Source organism: Diorhabda carinulata, chromosome 6, assembly GCF_026250575.1.
Source record: "Diorhabda carinulata isolate Delta chromosome 6, icDioCari1.1, whole genome shotgun sequence".
Classification (NCBI taxonomy): Eukaryota; Metazoa; Arthropoda; class Insecta; order Coleoptera; family Chrysomelidae; genus Diorhabda; species Diorhabda carinulata.
In genome coordinates this window covers 28,311,536-28,338,391 of record NC_079465.1, presented here as the reverse complement: position 1 = coordinate 28,338,391, position 26,856 = coordinate 28,311,536, and the positions used below count along the sequence as shown (strand labels likewise).

At 32.3% G+C, this 26,856-nt stretch overlaps 1 protein-coding gene across 2 annotated transcripts in view; it reads right to left on the bottom strand.

Annotated features, from left to right (window-relative positions):
• Window positions 1–26,856, bottom strand: part of LOC130895245 (protein O-mannosyl-transferase TMTC1-like) — a 310,078-nt gene continuing 283,222 nt past the window's right edge. For both annotated transcript variants that reach the window (XM_057802455.1, XM_057802456.1), the window contains 6 exons: window positions 25,670–25,783; window positions 21,567–21,710; window positions 19,607–19,812; window positions 19,182–19,317; window positions 15,825–15,951; window positions 1–7,370 (listed from right to left, as the gene is read on the bottom strand). In XM_057802455.1, the coding sequence (XP_057658438.1) occupies window positions 7,227–7,370; window positions 15,825–15,951; window positions 19,182–19,317; window positions 19,607–19,812; window positions 21,567–21,710; window positions 25,670–25,783 (871 nt within the window). In that variant the 3' untranslated portion in view covers window positions 1–7,226. The remainder of the gene's footprint in view (window positions 7,371–15,824; window positions 15,952–19,181; window positions 19,318–19,606; window positions 19,813–21,566; window positions 21,711–25,669; window positions 25,784–26,856) is intronic.

Genomic DNA, 26,856 nt, shown 5'->3' with positions numbered 1-26,856 from the left:
AACAGTATGTCTTTTATTAATTATCAAATCAAAAACTGTACAATATCGTTATATTTGGCAATCCATATAGTGATATAAACAAATTTAGAGAAATTACTACAATCTCCAAACGTAACAAAATCATTACAATAACTTTATAATACATAAATTCATAGAACATTCAAGATCAATAGCATTGATCTTTTTATTTGGACCAAATCTTCTGATACCATGTTAGTTGAGTCAATTGTTTAATCGTTTTTATAGAAATGTGGAAAAGTATACAATTTGATACCAATAATAATCTGGATCAACTGCTTCAATATTTCTAGAAGTTTTGGAATAATTGAGATGCGGCAAAATATACACCCCATAATAATTATCGCATCACTGGTATTTTAGGATATTTTTTATACTCAATTTTAGTTTTTTGGGACAATCTGTATATGTATCAAATTAATAGATATTTCCGGTTTCTTATCAAGGGCAAAAAAATATCACAATTTCTTAAAAATTTTTTTGGAAGCAAAAATGCTCGAGTAAATCATTTCTGTCTTGGACAATGCATTGAGATCGAGAACTTTTTAAGCAAATTGTCTTATTGTATCGTGAAAATTTATATTTATTTTGTTAATAATGAATTTGCATCAACGTTTAACAAGACATGTGACGAATGAAGAAGCCGCTAGAATAATCGCGCTACCAAGAAACAGGGCAGCTAACCAGAAGACCCGAACAAGACCACGGAAGGGTAACTTCGGTAGTTGCTGATCGTTATTAGAAGTAAACGGTCCAATATTTTATTCACGCATAAATCAAGATTTTGTCTGTATTCATCAGATAGGCGTGTACCAGTATATAGGCGACGTGGTGAACACGATCAGGTTAATTTTTGTCAAACTGGAAGCTGTGGTGGTGGCTCTATCAATAGAGCATGTCTGGGATCATCTAGAATGACAAATTCAGCAGCATCCGGCACCAATAAGAGCACTAGATGATCTTTAAAATGTTCTTTTTAACTTCTGGGGAAAACATGCCGCAAGGATACCTCCAGAACCTGTTTAGAAGCCTTCCAAGACGAATGGAAGCTGTATTAGAAATTCATCGGCTGGCTTTAGTTTAAGCACCGTTCATTTTTTTGTATAGAGTTTTCTGATATTTTCTATGTTTTGGTAAATCAAACTTTTTGTTCTCTGTAGATTAAACTGATATAAAATAAATGTATCAATTCGTGTTTCAATTCGTAATAATAAAATTCGAAAAACAGGCAACACATTTAAAATATTTAAAAAATAATGAGGGATGCGATAATATTTGTGGGGTATATACATAGTAAAAATCCAAACACTTTCTTACGAAATGAATTTATAAGATATAATGTAGTTTCCTGCAAACTGTTATTCCAAGACAATCTCTTTATCAAGTTGTTAAACGGTTTAATAAATTAATAAAATTTAAAAAAATAGCAGTTTACTGCAATCATTGTGCTTGTGTACTAGAGTAATAAAAGCAATGTGAAAATTATTCATTTGTTGTTTATAACAAATATTATATACCTTCAATCCCATTATATTCCATACCCATTATTTATTTGATATGGAAATAACGGAATATTTCTCAAAAACGAAGAACATGATGAGAGAAAACAGAGATGAAAACATTAAAAATTATCAGAGGAGGGAGTTTATATAAGAAGCAAGGCTATAAGAGAAGAAATGCTGTTGTAATTGAATAGAATAAGGAAAAGAACAAAATATATTCTATATACTTTTATGTTTGTGTTAGGAAATTAGTACCTATATATACTGCTGAGAATTTGTACCAATTCACCGTCGATATTAAACAGACTTTATCAAGGTCACATTAAAAATGTTAGTGTAAATCAACAGTCTTGGTGAAGTAGCAAAAATTTGATTGATAAGATTGATAAAAGAGAGTTAGCATTTCCGATTTAGTCGCTGAACAGATTTTCCTATTTTCTTGGAAGAAAAGAACTTGATAACATCTCAAATTTGGTTTCAATCAAAACAATTTAAAAAATAAACCACAAGCACATTGATTTCGGTTTCGTGATTATTGCGTGATCCAGAGTACAATTAGCCCGGTCATCAATGCTGAAAATAGTAGTGAAGCTACAAAAATTCACAAATTGGTACGAATGTAAAATCATCACTACAAAAGAATGCTTGAAGAAAGTCCCCATCGATTCCATACCTGGTCTAGATGTTTTTTAGAAATCAAATCGAAAAGTTTTATCATAAAATTGGATAATGTAAAGTTGTTTTCATATAAATATCTGAAAAAGTTGTTTGAATACTTTTTTCTTTCAACTTACGCAGCTCCTAAAGAATTGCCACTTAGATAAGTTCCGATGCATTAGCTTTGTTGGCGTTTGATTCCGAATCAATTTAGAACTGATTGCATGGGCAATTTCAAAATTTCGTTCACGAGTCGATTACTCACCCACACGTCAAGAAACACACGATAGATTAGCTTGGCTCTTTCCGATTTCACCTTCTACTAATTATAAAGTTTTTTGGGTGTATAATGAAGTTACATCGTGGTTTGGTTCTCAGTTTGATCCAAAGGTTTATGGTTGGAATTGATAGGCAAACCCGATTTTATTCTTATATATGTGCTGCATAGATTGCATAACACCATCATACGCAATTGTAGAAAGAGGTGTAAAATGTGAATGTTTCCACAATTCATTCGGCATCTTTTATCCCAAACACTATTAGTATTTATTGTTCAATAGTTTCAAATTAAACAGGATCAGAATCACAAAACTCCTTTTCACGACCTTTCCCAGATATAGGATCGATGTGAATCTTTTAGCAAACTTTTATAATTAGGCTGAAAAAAAAAGCAATTTTTAGTTAGCGCAAATATTTTCACCCTAACATGTTTAAATTGACCGAATTATCTTTGGCAACGCATTATTTTTCCATTTTCTAACAGATGCACTGGTAGACTTTTCCAATATTTTAGTACATTTTCGTGCAAACATTTGCTTGGATGAATATTTTTTTTAGAAATCTTCAGACCAATACGTGACTTCTTGCAAAGTTTTAATGTTATTACAGCTGTCTAGTGCTTATATATCAGACCAAACGAGTTTTTCACAAAAACATGTCCTAATAATATTCAGTTTATGAAAAAAGTTTTACTCTTTTATTGGATGTTAGTATACATAATGGCCCCACAGGAATTCATTTTAACACATAAGTTTCAAACGTCGTCATCCTCGATTCAAAAATTATATCTTATCACAAAAGTAATATTACGGAATAAGTATCTGGAAATAAATTCGATAATTATTTTATCCACATTAAATATATTTCGTTCAGTTTGCGTTGAGCAAATTAAAAAAATTGGGAACTTAACGACAAAACTCCTCAAATATAAATTGTTTGAGAAGTACCACATCAATATTACTATACTAAAATTACACAATAAGGTACGTTTCACATTGAATTAATGGAATAAAATATCATTTGATATTTTTTATGTCGAATCAATAGTACATTCTTAACAGTAGTCTTACAACCATTTCTATGTGATGTTTATATTATGATGAATTCAATATTACGTGAGGTGACGACAATTTTCTAAATTGTTAACTTGGCTAGACTTGACGGTAAATTCAAAAAAATTACGTTATACAAATTCCCAACAATGCATCCTGTCAACTAAAAATTATTTTCTGCATTCTTCACCACCTATGTCATTTTCTTAATACTTCTTAACGTATAAGATATCAATTTCATATTTTAATATCAACTTATTAGACCAATCATGCTGCTTGTAGTTTTAAGTTAAATGTTAGTGATTAATAATTGAATGGAATTAGTTGATAACTAGACATTTTTATGGAAACGATCAATGTCTAGCCAAAGTACAAAATTTAGAATCTTCGAAAAAATTCTTTACAATAAATTATTATATTTATAAAAAAGGAACCAAATCTATACAAGTACATTCTTTTATAGTTCACTTATTTACTAGAGTCTTATATTTAGAGAGTGTTAATATAACATGGAGAGAGTCTAAAGGATGATCAATTATGAATTTCTCAAAAAACAGCACAGGCTCCTATATGAGCTGAAAAAGCATTTCTCAAAATGAGATGGATTCAGTCAACAATAATAAACTTCTACTGATGAAAAATATATAAAAAAAACATAAAGATAATTCGGGGCAAGAACAATAAGAACCAAAAGTTGAGGAAAACCTATATGAATCAAATAAACAAAGCTACCGAGAATAGACGAAGGAAATTACACGAGGTATTACCAGAAACAGAAACCAGAGTTCTAGAAAAAGAGAAACTTAACCCGTCGTCCCACATCTGTAGGGGTAGGAAGGCATAAGGATCAGATGAATAAGTGAGTAATTATCTCCATCCGATATTTGTATCTTTTTGTCTCAGTTTCTATGATTTCAAATTGCTCCTTTCTGATAAATTTTTTCTATTGAATCCATTAATTCTGTCTTTTTTATAAAACTTTTGTCATTGGCTTGACAACATTCTGTTTTAATAGTACAATTCATTCAATCTCTTTTTAAGTCTAAAATTTTCGTGTTATGTGTCCTCAGATTTTGTTCCATGAATCGAAAATTACCATAAATTGAAATTTAATCTATCCTGACCCGTTGCTTCGCGGTTTTAAAATGTTATTTTTGATTTCTTAAGGTTTTATCACTAGGTTTCCTATCTCCCCTATCTCTTTTTTATCAGCTGAGTTTTGTAGAATTTTTAATTCCGTCAAACACATTACATAGACATACGGAATCATCCAAGTATTCATTTCGCAACTTTATTGTCATATAACTCAAGGGGTGGTAAGAGAAAATTTTTTATGTTACAGCACTATTTTCACGTTATCTCACTCCCGAATTTTTTGCATCTAGTCCCGGAACACCCAGATAATTTCTTCAATATCAAAGTCACCAGCGTAGGCTGCGGAAAGCTACCATTTATTATGTACGGCGATTTCATTCAGCGGAGAAATTACAGTCAAGAGAGGAGTGCGACGGGGTTGCATTCTGACACCTATTCAACATCCGAGAAATCTTTAGAGAAGCACTGGCAGAAGTATCAGATCGCATTAAAATCAACGAAGAAGCAATCAACAACATTAAATATATTGACGACACATTTAGTTAGCTAAAAATTATGCAAAAAATTTACGCAGCAAGGGAAGAATATGGAATCTCCTTGAATATATCACACAGAAAAAATATGATTATTAGCAAAAGTCAACATCCTTCAGTGCGTCTAACGATAAACGGTCTAGGCATAGATCGGGTAGAAACGTAGATATATCTCAGAACTACAATAATGGGACTAGACATTAGAAATACGAGCCGAGCTGCGTTAAAGAACATAAAGAAACTATATACCAGCAAAGATATTTCTTCATTACTGAAATTGATACTAGTCAGGTGTTTTTCCTGTTTTGTTCTATGATGTGGAGGCTTGGATAACCGAGGCTACTTTAAAAAGAATAGAATTTGTCGAAATGTAGATAAATCGACGCAAATATCCTGGACGAAGCAAATGACCAGCATGGAAGTTATGCAGAGACTTGGGAAAGAGAAGAAAGTCGTCATTAGAGTATAAAAAAACGAAATATGCCCACATACTAAGACAAGACGAATACCGACTTTTGCAGTCGATTATCCAAGGTAAAGTGGGTAGTAAGAGGGGACCGGGCAATCATGGTTGCACAATCACCGCCAGTGGTTTGAAGTGTCATCTGTTAATAGCCAACTTTTGCGGCGAATGAGGCAATGAAAGGAGAAGAAGATGGATAGTTGTTTGCTAGCACAATTTATTGATGTTAACGGAAACCATCTCAAAATATGCCAAAAATTATGGAAAAAGATCTCAGCCCACGATTTTTGTGACTATGGATTTAAAAAAAACACAACGTTAAATTTAACAAGGCGATTCTATACATACCTTATATTTTGAATTAACATATTTTCATTCCAGAGGACTTAAGTTAAGCTATTCTTAATTCCCTCACTAAAATATTATCAAACTGAAGTACCTATAACCATATAAACTTATTTCGAACACCCTGTATATATTTCTCAGAAATCATTCCAACAGACTCTCCATTTCTATCAAGATTAAGCTAATTTTTATAAAAATATTTATGCTTATCGTGATTCTATACATAAAAAAAGTTTGCAAATAAATTTCATATAATGGGTACTTAAATTGGTACAAAATATTAATTTTGCTACTAAATGCGAAATGAAATATGTGTTATTCAGAGAATTCAATTAATGTGTCTTAATAATATTAATACTGCGAAACAGTTTACGAAACTAATCACAATTTATTAGTTTATCAATAAATTTTAGAAAGGTAGACAATTTAATGCACGAAGCACGCACGTGAATCGTTAGCGTTTTCTCAAAATTATACTTCCAAGTTGGTTGAATAATCAATTATCACAAGGAAATGTATAAATTTTTCCACTGTTATTTTTTCGTTATTATTGTGTTGCTAGGAATAAATTGATTTGTTGTAGATATATATAAGTCATCTAGAAACTATTTTTCTCATTTTTTTTTCACTTGGAATCGATGTTACATGCGTTTATTATCCTTACATTTTTCTAGTACTTTCATGATGCACATCGCTGTGGAGCTTTTGTTGCTTAGTAGAAAGGAATTTGGTGACATCACTTCCGACTTCTCCTTTGTTGTCCAATATTTTTCCAACGACTGATAGCCACGGCCGGACATTAAAACAAGTTCAATCAATTGTTGATTATACATAAAAGATTCGTGTGATTTGGGCCAATATATTGGCCAACAACAGGAATTTTTTTTAATTTTTTTCTGGAAATCTAGTCAATTGTTAAGTCTTACGACAGTTCGACTAGTTAATTTGTGTTACTTCACTATTCTTCGACCACAATTGCGGTTAGTTCTTTAACATATTATTGATTGTTACTTGTCCATTGTTATTCTCTCGAAAAATGTTTTAATTCCAAAACAATTACACACATTACAATTAGTGATGCGTCATAATCTCCTTATTAATTTTCAAATGTTTACTCTCAACACAACACCAATTAACAAATTTGTTACCTCAAATACCACGACGTCTAATTTTTTAAAAAAGATACTGAAATTTTGAAAAATTACTGGATGCGAATACAAATTCATTAGTTTACTTCTATTTTGAATTGTCTACCATTCCAATCGTAACATTGTTATCATGTTTATACACTATCCGAAAAATGGGAGACCATTAGAGGTCTTAGAGAATCGGTGTTTTCTGTTCGAGATCTTGAACTGTTTCTGCTTAAGGATTTGTTAGTACTACTGCTGGATTGAGCTGTTGAAGTTGTAGATTTCGTGTTATTCTGAAAATTTATTCAGAAATTAAGTGTCGATAATTTTTTTTAGAGTTATACAAAAACAAATTTAATTAATCTTGTAATTTCCTTTATATCAGTGTGAAATATCTTGAGCTTCTTAATAAAATACCTTAATCAACATCTTAATCCCATTTGCGCAGTCATTTAAAAAAAAATCTCTTGGAATACACTTCAATTTGTCCGATTAATCAAAATCCAAACAGTAATCCTCGTATTTCTTACTTTCTAGTGCGATTAGGACGATATCGATCTTACTGAAACTTAGATATAAAGTGATGGTTTCGGTTTATTCGTATCACCAGTTTTATTTTGGTAAAAGAAAAAGTTGGAGTTTCGCGTGGCTTTTCCTTTTCTTTTTATTCAATCAGTGTCTTTTTCAAATGAATCGTATTTGGTGCACTAATATAAAGGGTATACCAATCTTACAAAAAAATCAGTATATGGACTTTTTTCAGAGGTGAAGAAAACTAGAGAATAAGTCGATATCTTCAGGGTTTATATTATAAAATTGTCTGCAAATATATAGTTGGTTACATAATTACTCCACAAATAAAACATGATTTTCTGATATAAACATTCAGTACGTTATACTGCTATTTAAGGGTGTGGATATGACGATCATTGTTTCTTTCGTATACAGGAAGAACGAAAATTGAGCTAGAATATTCGGTTTTTTAACTTAACTTTTGTTAAACCCTTACCTTATGCTCAATTGATATTTAGCGCGAATGTGGTATTTACAAGATGGAATATCCGTTTATAATACTGCGTCAATACGAAACTATGTTAATAACCTATTTGAAAACAGATCATTACGAGGGCTGCTTTAATGGTAAACTTACTCAGAACGTGTTGTCATATGAGAGCCATTCGAGTTGATTACAGATACTTGAAACATAAATCTTGGTAAAAAAATGGAACTAAAACGCGAACATTTTCGTGAATATATAATATCCAGCGTGGACTGCTGATCATCTCGGTTCGACTTTTGGTGATAAAGCACTATCTCGAGCACCACACTATAGGATGAACTTCGTGAGGTTCGTCAAGAATCGGCTGTTGTGCAAGAGAACATCTATTCTGTGTTTATTTATGCAAGAACTTTATGTGACATACCATGAGATTGAGGCAATAGTTTTACTACCACGAAAATTTGGCTCTCAATAAGATTTACTCGCGTTGGATACAGTATAATTTCACAATCGCTCGAAAAAAGTTTGTGTCGATTAGTGCATAGAAATGTTGAAAAAATTCAATCGCAGTTCTTCAAAATATGTTTGTGACGTAACAGAATCTATGCATATGAACCGAAACTAAACAACAATCGAATGTGTTGGTCTTTCAAGACGAGCAAAAGCCACCAAAAGTTGTTGGCGCACGAAGCACTTCGAAGAAAATGGTCACCAGTTTATTCGGAATAAATGGATATGTGACAATATTTCAATTAAAGCAAAATAAAACGGTCATTTCTAAATGATACACCAGCATTTGTTTGCCAGACGTGTTCAAAACATTAGGAAATGTATTAGCTCAATCAAAACCGTTTTTGGACAGTCCAAACATCCACCGTATAGTCCTTGTTTGACACCCATTGATTTCTTCTTATTTCCTCAGATCAACGTTTTTCTACACCTAAAGAAGCGTTCACATCACATGTTTTGGAGGTGCCTCAACCGAAATTGAAATAATGCTTCAACAACTGGTTCAAACGCATGAAAAATGTATTGATCTTCTTAGAGGCAATTAATAAAGCCATATCCAATTATACATATGTATTTGTTTTTATTTGTCTATCTCAAACCTCGTAGAATAGGATGTTTTGAGCTTCCGTGAACCTCTTATACAAGAGAGAATTATTGCTTCATATTGGTAGAATGGAATTTTTTTTCTGCCACCTGAGCTGCGAGTTTCACTACAATGTATGTATACGTCTGTATATCGTAACGAATCCTATCAGAAGCTTGTAACGGAGTTATATAATACTGTTTGTGCCACAAAAATTTCTAAATACGGATCCTAAAGACGTATAATATTTTTCTGAATTACTTATATGATATTCCTTACAATAAGCCATATAATGAACTTTTTCGAAAATTTTGTCTACCCTTGTATATATTATTAAATGATTTCAAAGTTGAGTGTTTACGGAATTCCTAATTCTTGTTATAAAGGGATAGTTTCTTGAAATAGACTGTGAATGAGAAGTATAGATTCATAAAAATCTCAGTTCAAAGTTTTATTGCAATTGAATTGTGATATTATTTTATGAGGAAGTTTTGTACACATATTGTTCATCCAATGATCACCAATTAGTGCCAGGTATGAGTTTTTTATCATAATAAAATTATAGTTGGCCAGTATATGGGCCAGATTTTGATTCTTATCAATATTTTGGATTGTTTCAGGCATGGAGTGTCCTACCAGTAATGAGAGCTTGCGTTTTGGCCCACAAATGACCAATTCAGCTCCTTGCGCTAGCTTCGAATCGTCTGGGTACCAAAAATATACAATTCGAGCTTGCTTTTTCTTGACCCAGGATCGGTGGTCGTTAATTACCACTTCAAATGAGACATCTTTGTAAAACAGGCTATGCATTTGATCCATTGGTCCAAAAATAAGATCAATCCATAACTTTCCCATATAATGGAGAGAGAAAACCTGTTTTTAGGTTTGGATTCGTTGCCCTTTTTTGGCAAGGCTTCTTCATCTTCTGGTATACCATGGTGGCCTAATGGCCACATTGGGGCTATTTTGTTTTAGTTAGCTAGGGCTTTTACAGTTTGTTCACACTCTCAGACTAGTTTGGACGTGCACTCAATAACTTTCAGAACCTTAAAGGCCGCTGGGCTATCTGAGAGAATGTGTTGATGTTTTATAGAGAGATTCCTATCCGAAATTTCTGAGCACATTTGTTAATTGTTAGCAACTCTACTAAAAAATGGTCACCGATATTCCTAGATGAATAGAGAGCTTGCGTTATGGCCCATAAATACCTAATCCAGCTTCTTGCGCTAGCTTCGAACCGTTTGTATACAAGAAGATACATTTCGATCTTGCGGATGATTTTTCTTCACCCATGATAGGCGGTCAGTAATCACCACTTATAATATAAATAAGATCAATCAATAACTTTCCCGTATGATGGAGAGAGATAACCAAAAACAACATTTCCATAATTTCCCTTCGAAATACCGTTTGTTAAACGATAGTTGTCCAATTATCTGCTCATTTCCTCCAATAGATTCTGTTGGGATTTTTTTAAGTAAACGGCATTCAAGTTGAGCGGAAAAAATACCTTTGATGTAGAGACTTGACACCAAAATCATTATGGTAACTTTATTATTTAAACCAACCGTTACTGACTAGGAAGCAAAGATTGATTGTGACTTTACAAGCACTGAACATACTCAACGGTCAGTTCATACATAATAGGTGATTCACCAAAATAAAAAAAAAAAAAACAGAATAATTCTAAAAATTATAGTGGAAATCACTAACTTGAATTAATTATGATAATGAAAGACATCATACCATCAAAAAAGCGAAAACAACAACGAATTGATTATTATGAGCGCTATTTGAAGCTTGAGCAAATAAAAAAAATATGCATTACCTGTTAACACCACTCAACACCTGAATCAGAAATCTGATAAGTGAACTGGACTCAACGAAAGCCGTCAAGAGCGCGCAATAATCGATGTCAAATTTTAGTCTCGATATTTTGGGGAACATGCGATATACTATCATCGACTTCTTATACAAGAAACAGTATCGAGAACTATACATTATTGAAAAGGGGAGAACAAAAGAAGCAAATTATTTTCCAGTAAGACAATACACCATGTGAAGTTAATGGAAACAATGGTTAAATTCCATTAAATGAAATTCGAATTACATCCGTGCTTTTCAGAGCTTTTCTCTACTGGATATTTTTAAACCTGATTAAAGTGGTAGAGGTGAGAAATATACACGGTGTTCCAACAAAAGCTTAAGCTTTCAGAAAATCAAAATCAAATTTTTTTGGAAATGTGGGAAATACATAAAATTTTTTCTACGCCCATGTCTGTAAACGTCAAAAATCACACCGTCAACATTCTTTGTAAATTACATTTAACAATAACATGCACGTAATGAGATCTCATAACATACACGTGCGTTTTGAGAAGAAAACTTCTTTATTTAATTAAACTACAATCAAATTTTTATTCACGTAAGACTTTATTTGGTCTATTTACACAAATTTAGTCAATTATAAAACATAAAAACTTTTAGCATTAGCAAGATAAATTCAGGATTGAAAGAGGGATGCCCCTAAATGTATGCAGCACATTATGCAATTTATTTGAAAATAGGACACTTTTTCTTAAGTAGCATGCTATGAAGATAAATGTAATGTCATTTATATTGTCAATTTCTTGGACAAAATATGATTGTATCCGAACATTTTCTCAACTTTATCTACGAATATGTCTGATAGTAGTGGAAGTGATGAAATTATGAGAACTCCACCGGAGATATTAAAAAAAGCTCAAGCTGCTACACATAATTTGTTACCGTTAAAATCCAAAGAAAAGTACGAAATTACTTTTGGAGAAAGTTTTACTTGCGCATTTTGAAAAAATATCAAAAACTATGAAGCCATCTTCTCTATGGGCCATTTATTCGATGCTAAGAACTACACTAAACATTAATAATAACATTAACATAGCAAATCGCCCTACTGAAGTAGAAATCGGATGGTTTTAGAAGTAAAAAATCGAAAATCCTTTCTACAGAACAAATTACTAAGTTTCTGAAAGATGCTCCAGACGCTAAACATTTGTTGTCAAAGGTGAACAATTAAAATGTATAATTATCATCACATAAAAATGAGTTTTTGTTTTCAGGTCACCCTCATTATTGAATTAAGCGGGGCTTGCCGTAAACAAGAACTTAGAAATATAAAAATGGAACACATTCAGGACACGGGAAAATCCTTGATAATTGATATTCCAGATTCTAAAACTGAAACGAGACATTCATTTGTAGTACCAGAAACGTTCTAAATCACATGTCAAAAATACATGAATTTGCGTCCTGCTGAAATGAAACTTCCTTTATTTTTTAATAACAGAAATGGAAAATGCATAAAACAGGTTGTGGGGATAAACACAATCGGTAATACACCACGTAAAATTGCTGAATAACTTGAACTGCCGGAACCAAAGCAATATACCGGTCATTGTTTCAGGAGATCATCAGTCACTATGTTAGTTGATGCAGGAGGTGATGTGCTATCATTCAAACGGCTTGGTGGCTGGCAATCTTCTACAGTGGCGTTAGGCTATGTGAATCAATTTCTAAAAAATTAAAATGACAACGCATTTCGAATATCGGAGGCAATTATCGATTATCAATCTTCGTCTTCTGATGTACCTAACAGAACTAGAATTATAAATAACCCTTCATCACCTTTAAATAATAAGGCACAATCGATTTACAATAATTGTTCAATTGTTATTAAAAACTATTATAATGAAGTTTAAATAATTGCGATGTTTCTTATTTAATGGATGAAAATGAATGGGCGTAGAAAAAGAATAGTACGTTACACGAGTTGTAAGTCCATTACGCACTCATGAAATTTCTGCACATATAATTTTTCACTTCGTACGTAATGGGTTTCTTACAACTTTTGTTACGTAATATACTATTATATGGATGACACATTCTTCTATGATTTTTTACAAAAAAATACGCTTTTACTGGCGTTTTGTCCGTCCGTCCGTCTATCTGTAGCAGCGATATATCCTTATAAGAAAAATGTAGCAAAATCGGGTTTTTTACATTTAATTTCTGTGCAGTTTCAGATGTGACAATGAAACGAAAGAAATTTTGGGCATTTCCTGGAACAAATCAATTGAGTCAGCCAAAATGTGATCCCATTGGCCAGATGACCTAAAATGACAAGTACTGGCGTGAATCGACATCATCAGACATCGATAAACATCAAATGACTCCAATGAACTTCAGCTTTGAGGTCATTTTTCATACCATTTCAAGAAATGTCGAGAGATAATGAGGACAAAATGATTGAATAAATAGATTTTTTAATATGTTTTTGTTTTATTTTTCATGGAAACTAACAGTAAATTATGCGATGTAGGCTCTCGCTACGACTTTTTTACTTGTTTTAAATAGCAATTGATATCGGCTGACACATTATTTGGAAAGTAATGCATTTCACTACAAAAACTGCTATTTTTTCTCTATATTTTGAATTTTTGAGTTATCAGTTAAGAGCAGAGATTTTAAAATTATTTCAAGTAACATTAATTAAGTGGTTCTCCAAACAACAAAACAATACCTGGCGAATGAAAATGCAGTATTTTATAGAAAATAACTTCTTCAGGGTGTGATTTTGGAAAAATGATAAATCACCTTTCTAGGTGCCTACAACTAGTAATATTCGGATTGAGCATTGTCAACGACTGATAAACCAGATTATGGGAACCTCACAATTTGACAATCGCTCAAAAAAGCTGGAAAAATTCGCGCACGGAACATTTCGAAGCAAATGTTCGCCTTTTATTTCTGAATAGTTGGACATGTCACCACCGTTCTATAGAGCAACATAGAATGGACAATTCTGAATGGTACATCAGAATATGTTTGCCAGAAATGTTCGAAAAAAAAAATAGGGAAACAAATCGCAGGAAACGAATCATTCTCCACCACGACAATGCGAGCTCTCAGACATCACTGCAAACAAAAACGTTTCTGAACAATCAACACATCGAATTGAAGTCATCCGCAGTACAGTCCTTGTTTGGCACTGAAGATTTCTTCTTATTCGCGTAGATGAAGAATAAATTGTGAGATCAACGTTTTTCTACTCCCGAAGAGACGAATGATGCGTTCAAATAACATTTTTCGAAGGAACCGGAATGGAAAAAATGCTTTGACAATTGGTTCAAACGCAGGCAAAAAGGTATCTATAATTATGAATATTTGATTTTATTTGTCCACTTCAAAACTTAAGGAACAACTCTCATATATTTTACTGATTAGAGAATGAGAATCTTTAAGCTCTATTATACTTCATATAACATCGAGCAATTAATGGATTGTACGACTCAGAAATCGGATATATGGGTTGGCTGTTCTATTGGTATAATCAAACAGGAAAGGCTCCACTGTCCATGTAGTGGAAGATTTCGTCACAATTTTTTGTCGAAGCTATCGAAGCTTTTTGTTCACAACAAAGTAGACATTTTCAGGAAATAGGAGCCTTTGTAAAGTAAGATATACAAAAAGAGTCTCTGTCTCTAACAGATGCAGGTAGTGAAAAGTAAACCAAACGTTGTACTTAACTGAATAACGTAAGTAAGATACACTGTGTGTATAAATTCACCCCACTGTTTCGTAATTGAAATCTGTTTAAATGAATAGAAAGAGCCGCAAGCAGGTCTTGTTAAATTGCCACAGCGAATGGCGGTTGTATATTGTATTTAGGTGACTATGAATATTTTAAGAATGAATTGATTATAAATAACTAAATAACTTCAAGGTTATTTCATGGATTAAATGCTGTGAAGAGAAATAACATACGTTGACGTGTCACATGGACACACTTGCTATTAAAAAAGTTTGAGGTGGATCTGCATTTTTGGGAATGAATGACACTCTTGGTTTCTGTTTTCCTGGGAAACATTTTTGTTCCCTAGAATTATGCTGGGTGACCCCAGTGTTATTCATGAAGAGTTTAGAAAAAAATATGTAATAGAAGTTGTTGTTAAGAAGCTCCATTTTCATTTTTCTTTTAAGTTAAATGTATTAATTTTCGTTTGAGACCAACTGTATAGAAATTAAAGTAGGCAACAAAATTGTTTCCATCGTAATTGTGATACACACTCGAACGAAGTTCATAAGAAATGAACTTACGGATTACACTACTTTATGATTTAACTTCCATGAACTTGAAAGAAATATGAAATATTGAATCATCTTATATAAAAAGAACAAATTCAGACAATATTAGTCATAAGGCACTTCTAAAATCGAAGGCTGTGAAAAATCCACAGTTCTTTAACTCAAAATGCAATTTGCAATACAGAAACAAAAAGGTAAAACAGTTTTTTTGGCACATATCATTTAATATAATTTCAAAATAACATAAATTCTCCAATACCTAGAATTAAAAAATATTCATCAGAATTCGATTAAATTTTCATATACTTAAAATTTTGACAATAGCTTTTCTGTAGATAACATGTAATTTCAGATGAGAATTTTTAAAAGCAGAGTATAAAGCTTTTCGAAGACTGCAGCATTTGGATTCAAGATGTCGTTAATGTATACCAACAGTAGAAATCACTTTTCGTATTGTATTATTCAGTAGGATCATTAAAAGTTCATTCCGCATACATTTATACAAATCAAATTCAGATTATTTCTTACCGGGGTTAAATTTATGTCATATATTCGGGCCCTATGGCTTAGCTCTCCTTTCAAATGCCATACTTGTAGGTATAAATGGAGTCCAAGCGGAAGTTGCCCTTTACCATTTCTCTTTATAACTTGCCACCTGTAAAAACAAAATAACCATTATAGGGTTTTTCATAATTTTTTCGGGATTCATGGTGAAATTATGAAGAATTATTGTTTTATTTGAAAATACGATACAAGTAATGTACTGTGTGTCTCAATAGGAATGGCTCTCGCCGCATTCACTGCAGATGCAGGGATATAACAAATATAGCTTGAAGAAAACAATTTTTAAGTATTTATGCTTGAAAAAACAACCTAAGTGGAGGAGAAAAACAGAAAAATCATCACACTCTTTCACACATTCTGTATATTGTTGAGGTTATAGGTTTCAGTCTAGATACTCAAATAAGGAGTCGGTTTTGTTGTAAAAAACGGTCATCAAAAACTAAAATAATCACCACCAACATAAGAATGAAGATCCAGTTAAACCTAATAGGTAATGTACACGTTACTGGATGCTTGTTATTTCTTTCATCTAGTTATCAAATATATCCTAGATATTCTAAAAAATACGATTATTAGTTCTGTTCTCCTTCATTAGATTATTTTTGTGAAATTTGGATTTTCAGCTTTTTTACTCAATGAAGTCGACTAGCGTCAGGCATACAAGCTTCAAAATAGTTTTATCTTGTTTCTATATTTGTTATAATTTTCTCTCGCAACTGTATTAAAGGTTTTCCGATATACGGCAGAGTTTTTTTATTGGGACAACCAGAACAATTCTATAGTAATATATGCGAGAAAGAATAGTTTATCTTCAAATACTTCACATTCCAATTGAATTTCAAACCATGAACATGGAATTGGAAAGTTATTCGGATTCTTCGAATCGTATCGAACCTACTAGAGAAATGCAAGATCGCTGCATCATCCAATCAGGTCTTCTAAATCTGGTACTTGAGTGTCTGATATAGAAAAAGACTGATCCATCCAAGTCGCTATCGATGGACACACCTCAGGTTTCAGGTCAACGCTGGTGTTTCCCAGGGATGCATCTTGTCACCTACTTTCTTTCTCCAATACATCAACGTTCATTTGGACAAAACTGCAAAACCGATCTATAGCTTCGCCGACGATAGCACACTGATGTCGTCGTTCAAATTAACCACCCCAATAAACTCGGCTAACACCGAAATTCATAGGCAGCAACAAATCACCACCATCAAGACTCAAGCTGCTGTATTTTCAAAGAAGGCTGGCACCGCAGATCAGGATTTGATTCTATCTAGACGTAAAATATCAAATTCACTTGTCGGATGTAAGGGATGAAAGCAATATATTCTGACATAGAAAAGTAGTCGAATTAGTTAAGGCAGCTTCACAAAAGCTTGAAGTCCTCTTTAAAACCAAAAAGCTATACACTCCGTAATAGCTTCTAATTTTCTACAAGACCAGGATTCCTCCATTTTTGGAATCTTGCTCAACTAAATACAAAAGAGCAATTCGACTAACAGGCGATCCAGAGTTGACGAGAAACTTAGACAACTTAGAGCATTGAAGACAGGTCGCTGACCTGACTCTATTTTACCGATACTACTACGGCAGATGTTCTTCAACGTTGTTCAACATAATCCCAATAGATAAAAGTTGTTTAAGATAACAATGCTTATTGATAACTCCAAATATAGTTATTTATTAAAAATTCCGTAATACGATTATTCCTCAAATAAGCGAGGTTGCGTAAGATAATTTATATTTTCCATGGAATCCTCGATTTCAATATATCTCGCTTTAATAAGCAGTACGCTTTCAACTGAAACCAAATTCGTTCTCTGTGACCACGCGGAAATTCGTTCGAACTTTAGGCAATAAAACTTTAATAAGGATCAGTTCAACAATAAAACATTTAATCAACAAAATTATCCACTTCACCACTTTTCATTGAAATGAAAATTTTCCGTGGCTCAGTATCTAAAATATTTATTGGAAACTATCGATTTTGCTCGTATCATTCTGTATGCGGCGTAAATTATTGTAGTAGTCTGAAACTGTTTACAACACTACTAACTTCTTTCGATTTTTACTATAGGCCAGGTATTCAAACATTTCCCCTCAGAATTCTTTAATCCATCACCGATTTATTTGAAATTTTGACATATGATAGGTGTGTATCCAAAAAGCGAGATCAACATAGTGACGAAGTGGGCAACCGGGGGATGCCACCCCTTTTTGGGGGGGGTGGAAAAAGATCAGCAAAAGTTTTTGAGTTATTCGCGACTGAAAAGTACGATTTTTCGTCAAAAAAACCGTATTTTTAACAGTTTTTTACGTAAAACTCATTTTATATAACGCATTTTATCGAAAAAATGTGAAAAAAAAACAAATGAAGCTTATGAAAAAAATATTAACAAAATTAAGCTATATTTTAAGATCTTAATGTTCTACCTAAAGCAAGTTATAGATACTTGAATAGATTGAATAGATTCTGTTTTACATAATTGAGCATTTAACCTCAAATAACTGGAAAAGTCATAGAATACTATTCAAAGAGTTTAAAAAATGTTTTAAATGACCACTCAGAGCAAAGAGACGTGATCAAGGTTTGCGTGAGACTTGATAAGACCACGACGGAGATTGATTCGATGCCGGGTAGCCATACATGATCACTACAACCGACAATATGAAGCGAGTGTAGGAACTATTGTATTAAGAATTCATTTAATGGCCAATATATTGAATATCCAAAAATTTCAAGTTTATGATATCGTCAGAAAAATATCGACATGCAACAAGTGTGCGAAAGAATTATCACAAGTGCTTACTGAAGATCAAAAGTACCACTATAAATTGACAAGGTAACCTCGAGATATGTAACCAATTTTTTGATAACATCATTAGAGGTGACGAGACCTGGATATATGAATATGATCGGAAAGTGAGAGTCAATCTTTGGATTAATTCACACAAGTGTTTCCTCGCCCAGAAGAATCCAGAGATAATCATAATTTAATTATGATTGTCTCTGAATTCTCATCGATTTTTGTAACATCCGGCGAATTGTTGATTGAGAGTTTGTAGAATTCCATACTGCGGAATCCAAATTTTATCTGACGGTCATCGAACGACTCAATTACAGGGTTCAACGTATATTTATTTTAATTTACATACAATTAAGAGTTGAAAAAGAACATTATAGGCACAAGGTGAAATATCAAGGATTTGAGAGTGGATTTGACTTTTGAAAAAAAATGTGTTTCAATAGCAGTTATACCTTGTATGTAATATCAAATATAATATATAAATAAGTGGGTAATAAGGAGTGCGTACCTGGTGATGAGCTGAAAAAGCCTCGCCTTTTGACCAACTTTTTGCAAAATTCTTGCAGCTCCAACCAGTGCTTTTTCATGTGTTGGTGAAATCTGGAGAGATTTCCAGTAGTACCAAAGTGCATCTTGATGATTGCCTGTCAAAATATAAATATATCAGTTTTGTATGAAGAAAGTAAACGATTTGCTATTACAGTGCAATTTGTAAGATTGGAGATCTATTATTTTATCTTCAAAAATATCTAATGTTTGTTAATAAATCGGGGAAAATTTCATATTTTATCAGACATTGTTTATTCCAAACTGATTCAGAATAGGAATAGGTAGTCATGCAGTAATTGGATATTCTAGTTATAAATTCAGAAAGTAAACATGTTAATTAGTGAATTCAAACCATTCACGGCCATGATATAATAATGGACGTACCTTCTCTTAATAACCAATGAGCGAAATTTGTAGAAAAATAAGGATCGGATGGATTCATATTAACAACTTCTTTTAACAATCGATTAACGCTCTGGTCGTTAGGTCCGCGTAGTTTGGCAAGTTCGATGTAAGCTGGAGTAAATCTTGGATCCAATTTGATACATTTTCTGAGCATACGTTCTGATTCAACTGATCTGTTGTTCATCCTACAAAAAATAATCAGCTAGAATAGTGAATGTTAATATTTATTGGTATTGATATAGTAATCGAATAAATGACATAGTAATCAATTTTGTCGTCTTCAAATTATAAGAATATAATAAACTTCTAAAAAGGGGATGCTTCGTTTTGTTTTCTTTCTTGATTTGACTATTATTAGTTATTGTGATACAAGTGAAGAGTTTCAAATATTTAGGCGTAGACATACAGAGCAATGAAAATCAAGGAGCAGATGTGGATGAAAGAATCTGCAAGCTAATGTGTTGAACAGAAAATTTCTTGGAAGAAAACGAATAAAAAGAAACAAAATGAACGCGTAAAAATCAGTATTTCACCTGTCCTCGTACTTGGTAGCGAAAAGCAATATTCTCGCAGCTGAAATGAAGTATGAACGTCAGAGGTGTCATCAGAAAAAAATAGGACACGAAACGATAACAGGAGACTTAAATATTGAACCTTTGATCAAGCAATTTGAAAACAACAGCTTGAATAGCTTGGACATTTGTGGAATTGAGAGCAATAGACCGGCCAAAAGGCTTTGGCAAGCTAGAAATATAGAAAAGAGAAAAACTAGAAATCAGAAATCATGGGAAACCACAATTCGCGCAATTTTTTGGGAAAAAAAATAACATGAACAGAGGTTATAAAAAAAAGTAACAAATAGATGAAGAAGGCGAAAATTTGTGTAGAAATGAATTCAACAGAAACTCCAAGCTTGAAGATTCATATAATTGTTCACAGTTGCACTTGTATTCTACATCTATGAAAAGAAGGCAAAAGTAATTGATGAGTCTAATTTTTAGATACGGTATACAAACAACTTATGGTGGTTATGGAAATGGTTAACTTCTAGTAAATTAAATACCAAAGAAGTTGTGAGGAAAGAAAAAAAACAATGGAGCAATTCATTCTCATAACAATAGTGGATAAAAACTGCGAACGTAATCTAAGACAACAAATTATGTTTATATAGTTCATAAACGACTATATTGTGACATATTGGAACATACTGTATACTAAAGTGGAACTTAGTTATAAAAAAAGAATCAAGTTTTTTGTCTCGACTTCTAATAGTAAAATAATTAATTTTGTTGTCTAAAGTAGTAAATTAAATATGCAATCTAAAACAGTTCGTCTTCCGGTACTGCAAAGGTGTCAATATTCGATAATGTAGCAAAAAAATACCGAAATTGGAAAAGGCAGCTCATTTCTTGTAATAAGAGAAAGATTACCTACTTAGAAGTCACTATGAGAAGGTGGATCGACTTCCAACTACCTCTCACCTTTTAATGAACATACTTATTATAGATGTCTAATTTACTGGCTTATAAACCTTCCTTGTTTCAAACTCTGGCATAATATTTCGTGATTGCAGGCTTTCAAAATGAAACCATCTTTAGCTTCATATTCTAATACAACTATTGTGACTTCAGGCACAATTTTGACACATCTTTTAACCGCCTGGGAATGACAAGAAAATCTGGGGCATCTTCTGCCTGAACCGTTCTCCTCAAAGGTCGAACGTGACAAACTTTGAGATTCAGTACATTTGAGATTATTTCAATTCATCAAATTATATTCAGATGCATCAAAATTAAGATCAGATACTTCATTAGATCTTGATTTAACCGCTATAATCCTTCTAAGCCCCAATTGCCTAATATGTTTTCTAGAGTCATAACTAGGAGAATATTTTCTGAATAGATAAAAAAGAAATTTATCATAAAAACTCAGTCCTTACCTGTATAATTTTCCTAAATTATAATGAGCATTGATGTGCTCGGACGAGTGTCGAATGGCTAAAAGGAAATGTAGTTCAGCTTCATAGCGATTATCGAGTAAAGTTCCGATATTATTGTGTGCACTAGCGTACGATGGCCACAATCTGTAACAAAAATATTATTACAATGAATTGTTACATTTTCGTCAAATGTAATGGCATTATGTTTTTGGTCATAGTCCATTTAAACTTGTTCAAATTGACTTTCTAGAAATGAAATCTAAATTTCCCTTTTTTGTTAACATTCAAATCTATAAAATTCTCTTAAAAACGTTCATTGCTGTCAAAGCAGGAGGTGTTTCATAATGAGCATCGACAAAAGAAGGAATATTTTTCGCAAACCTATCAATATTGGTTTGTCTTAAGATTTGCAGAAGTGGGTTTATCAAATCTTTGGATGATATTTTGATAAAGGTTGAAAGTAGTCGTAACGTCAAAATTATTATCTATCTTTGAAAAATTATTTGAAAAAAATAGAAGAGACATTAAATCAAGATGATTTAAAAACATATAAAAGAAATCTGACTTTTGAATGGGTTGGGATTGTTTTGGTTCCAACTATCCTGTTAGCTGTTGACTGCACGAAATCCTCGACATTAATGAGCTCTCGCCCCACTCCGCCGTCTAGTCTACTGCGCATCCAATTCTCAGAGGCAAAGCTATGTTGGTCGATCTTTACATTCTATCAGTAACACGACGATGGCCGCACAGTAAATCCCTAATTGCGGCTTTGCTGTGACTTGCATCATTGTTTAAATGAAGTAGACTTTACGAGCATAGTGAATTTTTGTATGAAAAATTTAGTCAGTGTGTAGTATGACATTAACAGACTGCCGCGTGTCCACTTATTGACCATATTTTCTTGATATACATCTCCAGTTTTTCTGGGAACATAAAAATCCTAATCTTTGAAAATATGTTATTATTTCCGTCAAAAATTATTCATTCATTACATAATATTTTACGACACTCTTTATATACGTTTGTATAATGAAAAGACTCATTTCTGAACAATAGACGTCAAAATTTGAAGGCCTGGGTAGTTTATCTATTATTGTATGTTGATGTAATCACTATGGAAATGATATAGGATAACCAAAGTAGCCAAAATAACCAAGGAAATATCTTACCGAGTGATTGACATGTACTAATAATATATGATCATTACGTTTACATGTTTATATATTTCAGTGGGTTTGCTAAATAATTTACTTGTAAATTGATTAGGTTGGAATTCCATCCATTCATCATCGATCCTAGTTTTCTATCATGTCTGCTCAAAATACTGTAAGCTTGAAGTACAACGGTTATTTTGCTATGATACCGCTAGATTTTTTGATACATCGTAAATAGAAATTTACTCAGATCACAGTTTTCATCACATAACGTTGATGTATTCACAGAGGTAACAAACTAGGAGCAGGACATAATCGAGGAACATTTGGAGCAGATTGTGAAACTAAATTGAGCAGTTGCTTGAGTCCCCTATAAATTGTTCAATGAGAACAATGCAAACCGATCCGTCACATGCAACGTATTGCTTAAACGGCACCAAACAGAAAAGTTTTCTAATTTTTGGGGAATAAAAATGCAAAACTGGATTTATATCCAAAAAATGCGCTCCTGTGTGGAGTTGTTCATCCTAGTACTGAAACCTGAACAAATTGTCAATGAATATCTTCATTGTGAATAATTGTATCGAGAAATATCAGCACAAAAATTACTATGCCTAGGAAAAATTAATTAGTTGAAATAGGAGAGACTGTCTCAACGTATTTACCTGATATTGCACCTTTGGGTTTCCATTTTCCGATGATCATTCAGTGGCTAAAGAAAATTTGGATACTGTTCGAAATTCCATCACAAAAACTCATTGATTTTATCGTAACAGTATTGCAAATCCGCATATTAGACGGCAAATTATTATTAATAATGGGGTTACATCGTTGATTGATCATTAAAGCTTATTTGTTTGAATTAAATCTAAGAAACCGACATTACTTTTTGGTGCCCCTATATGAAAATTAATTTGCCAATTCCACTACAGAAATGTTTCAAATTTAAAAACATGATCCACACCTAATTTAACACTTTCCAGGCATTTATATAGTTATATATAAATAAATGAAATAAATCAGTATTTCATTACTGTATCTTCTCTTTTCTCATCTGTATGCTCCTTTTCCTCGGCGTTTTTTAAGAGGTTCTAAAACAAAGAACTCAATGGAATCAACCTACGAACAGATGCTGTTCTCTCAATAGCTATAAAATTTGGGAGCAACATGTTCCATAAAATTTTTATGGGGATAACCTTACGTATATTTCTATTTTTATATGTACCCCGGTTTCTAAACGACAAGAAAGTGTTCCGTATCGTGTCCAATCCTGCATATGTTACCGACATGACGGAATCAGAAACTTCCACCAACTAAGGGAAAATAAAATTTATATACAAAGACATCATGCTTTGAATGTCTAATCTAAGGCTAGTGATTCTTTTGGTCCATTGGAATAACGTGATAATTTACAAAACTATTGAGATTGACAACCATAGCTAGGATACAATACCATCTTGTTTTAATAACTGTAACAGTAAAAACTAAATTTTGATGACTGTTCGAGCAAAAAAATGATATTTTTGGAATATTCAATCGCTAAATTATCAAACTACCATTTGTTCATTGAAAAGTTTTGCTAAGTTAAGCAAATTTATAGTACTATCTACACATGAACTGATAAAATGTGGTGAAGGTTGATTTCCCTTCAAATTGAAAAGTTCCAATCTGTTATATCTAGATGTTTACAGTAAAAGATGGTTAGATAAGGTAGGGCCTTGATATATAATATTACTTTTTTTGTTTTTTGGTGTTTCAGATTTTAATTTAGTGAGATATTTAGAAAATGTACTATGTCGTTTATGACTTATACTGATAGATCTATCCAACTATCAGATCCTGAATTTGGATGCTTAGCTATTCAAAAAGCAAAAACTGCATTGGAAGAAAATAATTATCCAAACAAAATGATAAATAACATATTCAAGAAAATGATAAACAGACACTACAATCAATTGAAAAATAGAACAGAAACGAAACATCGCAACATAAAACATTTTTTCTTACCATATGTAGAAGGACTTTCCCAACAATTATCGAATTATTTCAATAAATATGATATTAGTATAAGTCATAAAGGACATAATACGTCATCAAAATATTACACTAAATTAAAATATAAAGCACAAAAAAATAAAAGAAATAATATTATATATAAAGTGCCTTATACTAAATATGTCGCTGTCTACATAGGGCAGTCATCTCATTATTCCGAAAATAGATTAAGAGGTCATCAATAAAAAAATAGAACTGCATTAACAAACCATGAAATATCAAAAAAATTCAATAAATCACAATAAATAAAAAATAAATTCAATTATAAAGATCCAAAAATTTTAGAAACGGAATGGGTTATGCATTTATGAAGGCAATTAAGAAGACTCACTCAGCCAGAAGGCATATGTATTTGAAGAAGATGACTTGTGAAACTCTCCGGACATAACGAATTTATTTTTTAAGGTTGTAACCATTCACGGTATTCACTCTAAATGAGGTGTGGTTCACCAAGAAGTATTTTGTCAAATTTTTTTATCAATAAACAACAACAAGTTTGAGCACATAATTTATAATATTTATAATATAATTGTTGTAAATATCGATAGTTGCGAGGCACTTAATTCTGAAGTCGCTAATTATCTTTATGTCTTAACAATTGAAAATCAATTTAACTTTTTACAACTTGGGAACATATAATAAATACCAATCAATAAGTGAACGGAAATTCAGAAACTCTCTTAAGGGAGCTCTTTCCAATTATTTTCATTTTATATCCAGAAGGTTGGAGAGGCAAGTTAATAATTTCGTTATTTTATATTAAAAAAATGACCTGTTTTAGTATTTTTTAATTGCAATCATAATTACGTGAAAAATTTGTGACAAGTGTCCGGTGACAATCCAATAACTAGCTCTCACCCAGGGATTAAAGTCAATTCGGCTTGCAATACTCACTTGAGGGCTTTCAGATAATGGGTCTTCGCTAATTCTGGTTTCGAAGCGTCCCTCAGGAAATTTGCATAATTGTAATGCATCTTGGCATTACATGGTAGTGTAATCAGTCCAGCCCTACAATTAGAAAAATATATTAGCAGAAACAATGGTTTAAACCAAAATTTAAATATGATTAGAATAAAATGTTGTGAAATTGGAGTTAATTGAAAATTTTACATTTTACTATTGATTCCTGACGGGTGGAGTGGAGTCATATTTGTTGAAAAACAATGCTTCTCAGTATTCTCAAACTCTTGCTTTTACCTTTATTTCTATGAACTGATTAATGTGGAAGCAAATGATCCCATGCACCTTTTTTTTAATTGTCTCCAGGAAAAAGGACATTAATAATACTCAAATATCGTTCAATTTTATACCGGAGATATTGAATTTAATATCAGTTATACTACTAATTTCGCATATTCTAGTGAAAAGTCACTTCGTCAAGCACCAGAAAGAAACAATGACGAATTATCACGTATTTAAGTGAAAGAAAATATTTTAAATTTGGAAATTTTGCATTCACGTATCTGAAACTGCGATTGAGTTCGATGATTTTCTTTAAGTAAAAAATGAAATAATATTATCTACCCAAAAGACAACGATAAAAAGAAAGTATCATTAGAGATGGAATGGAATGCTCGCGTATTAGAAGATATTTCAAATGAATGGTCTGGAAAATGCTTATGGAATTTTACATTTAAATCTGAAACCTAATTAGTTAAATCGTTTCGTTTCAAAGTAGGGACATTATGGCAAATTTGGGTTATCCATTTATCTACTTTTTTGTAATAACTACATCAGTCTGAACAGATCTGGAATTTCAATAAAAGTGAAAGATGAAATTAATGATGAAATGAAATTTCTAATGGATGAAGGTTGGACCTGAAAAATAATTACGAGTATTAGTCCAAGTTTACGAATCATATTCAGTGGCTACTGTTCAATTCGCGCAAATACCAACCAACAGAAACTCACTTGTCTCAAGCTATCTTAAGAAGCATTAACATACATTTTTTCTATCAAATTATATAGATTACGCTCCAAGAGCCGATATTTAGAAGTGACTTGTTTTTGGACACGTCCAAGTATGTGTAGTGTACAATCCTATAGAAACTATAGAAATTTAAGCTCTCCAACCATCCATC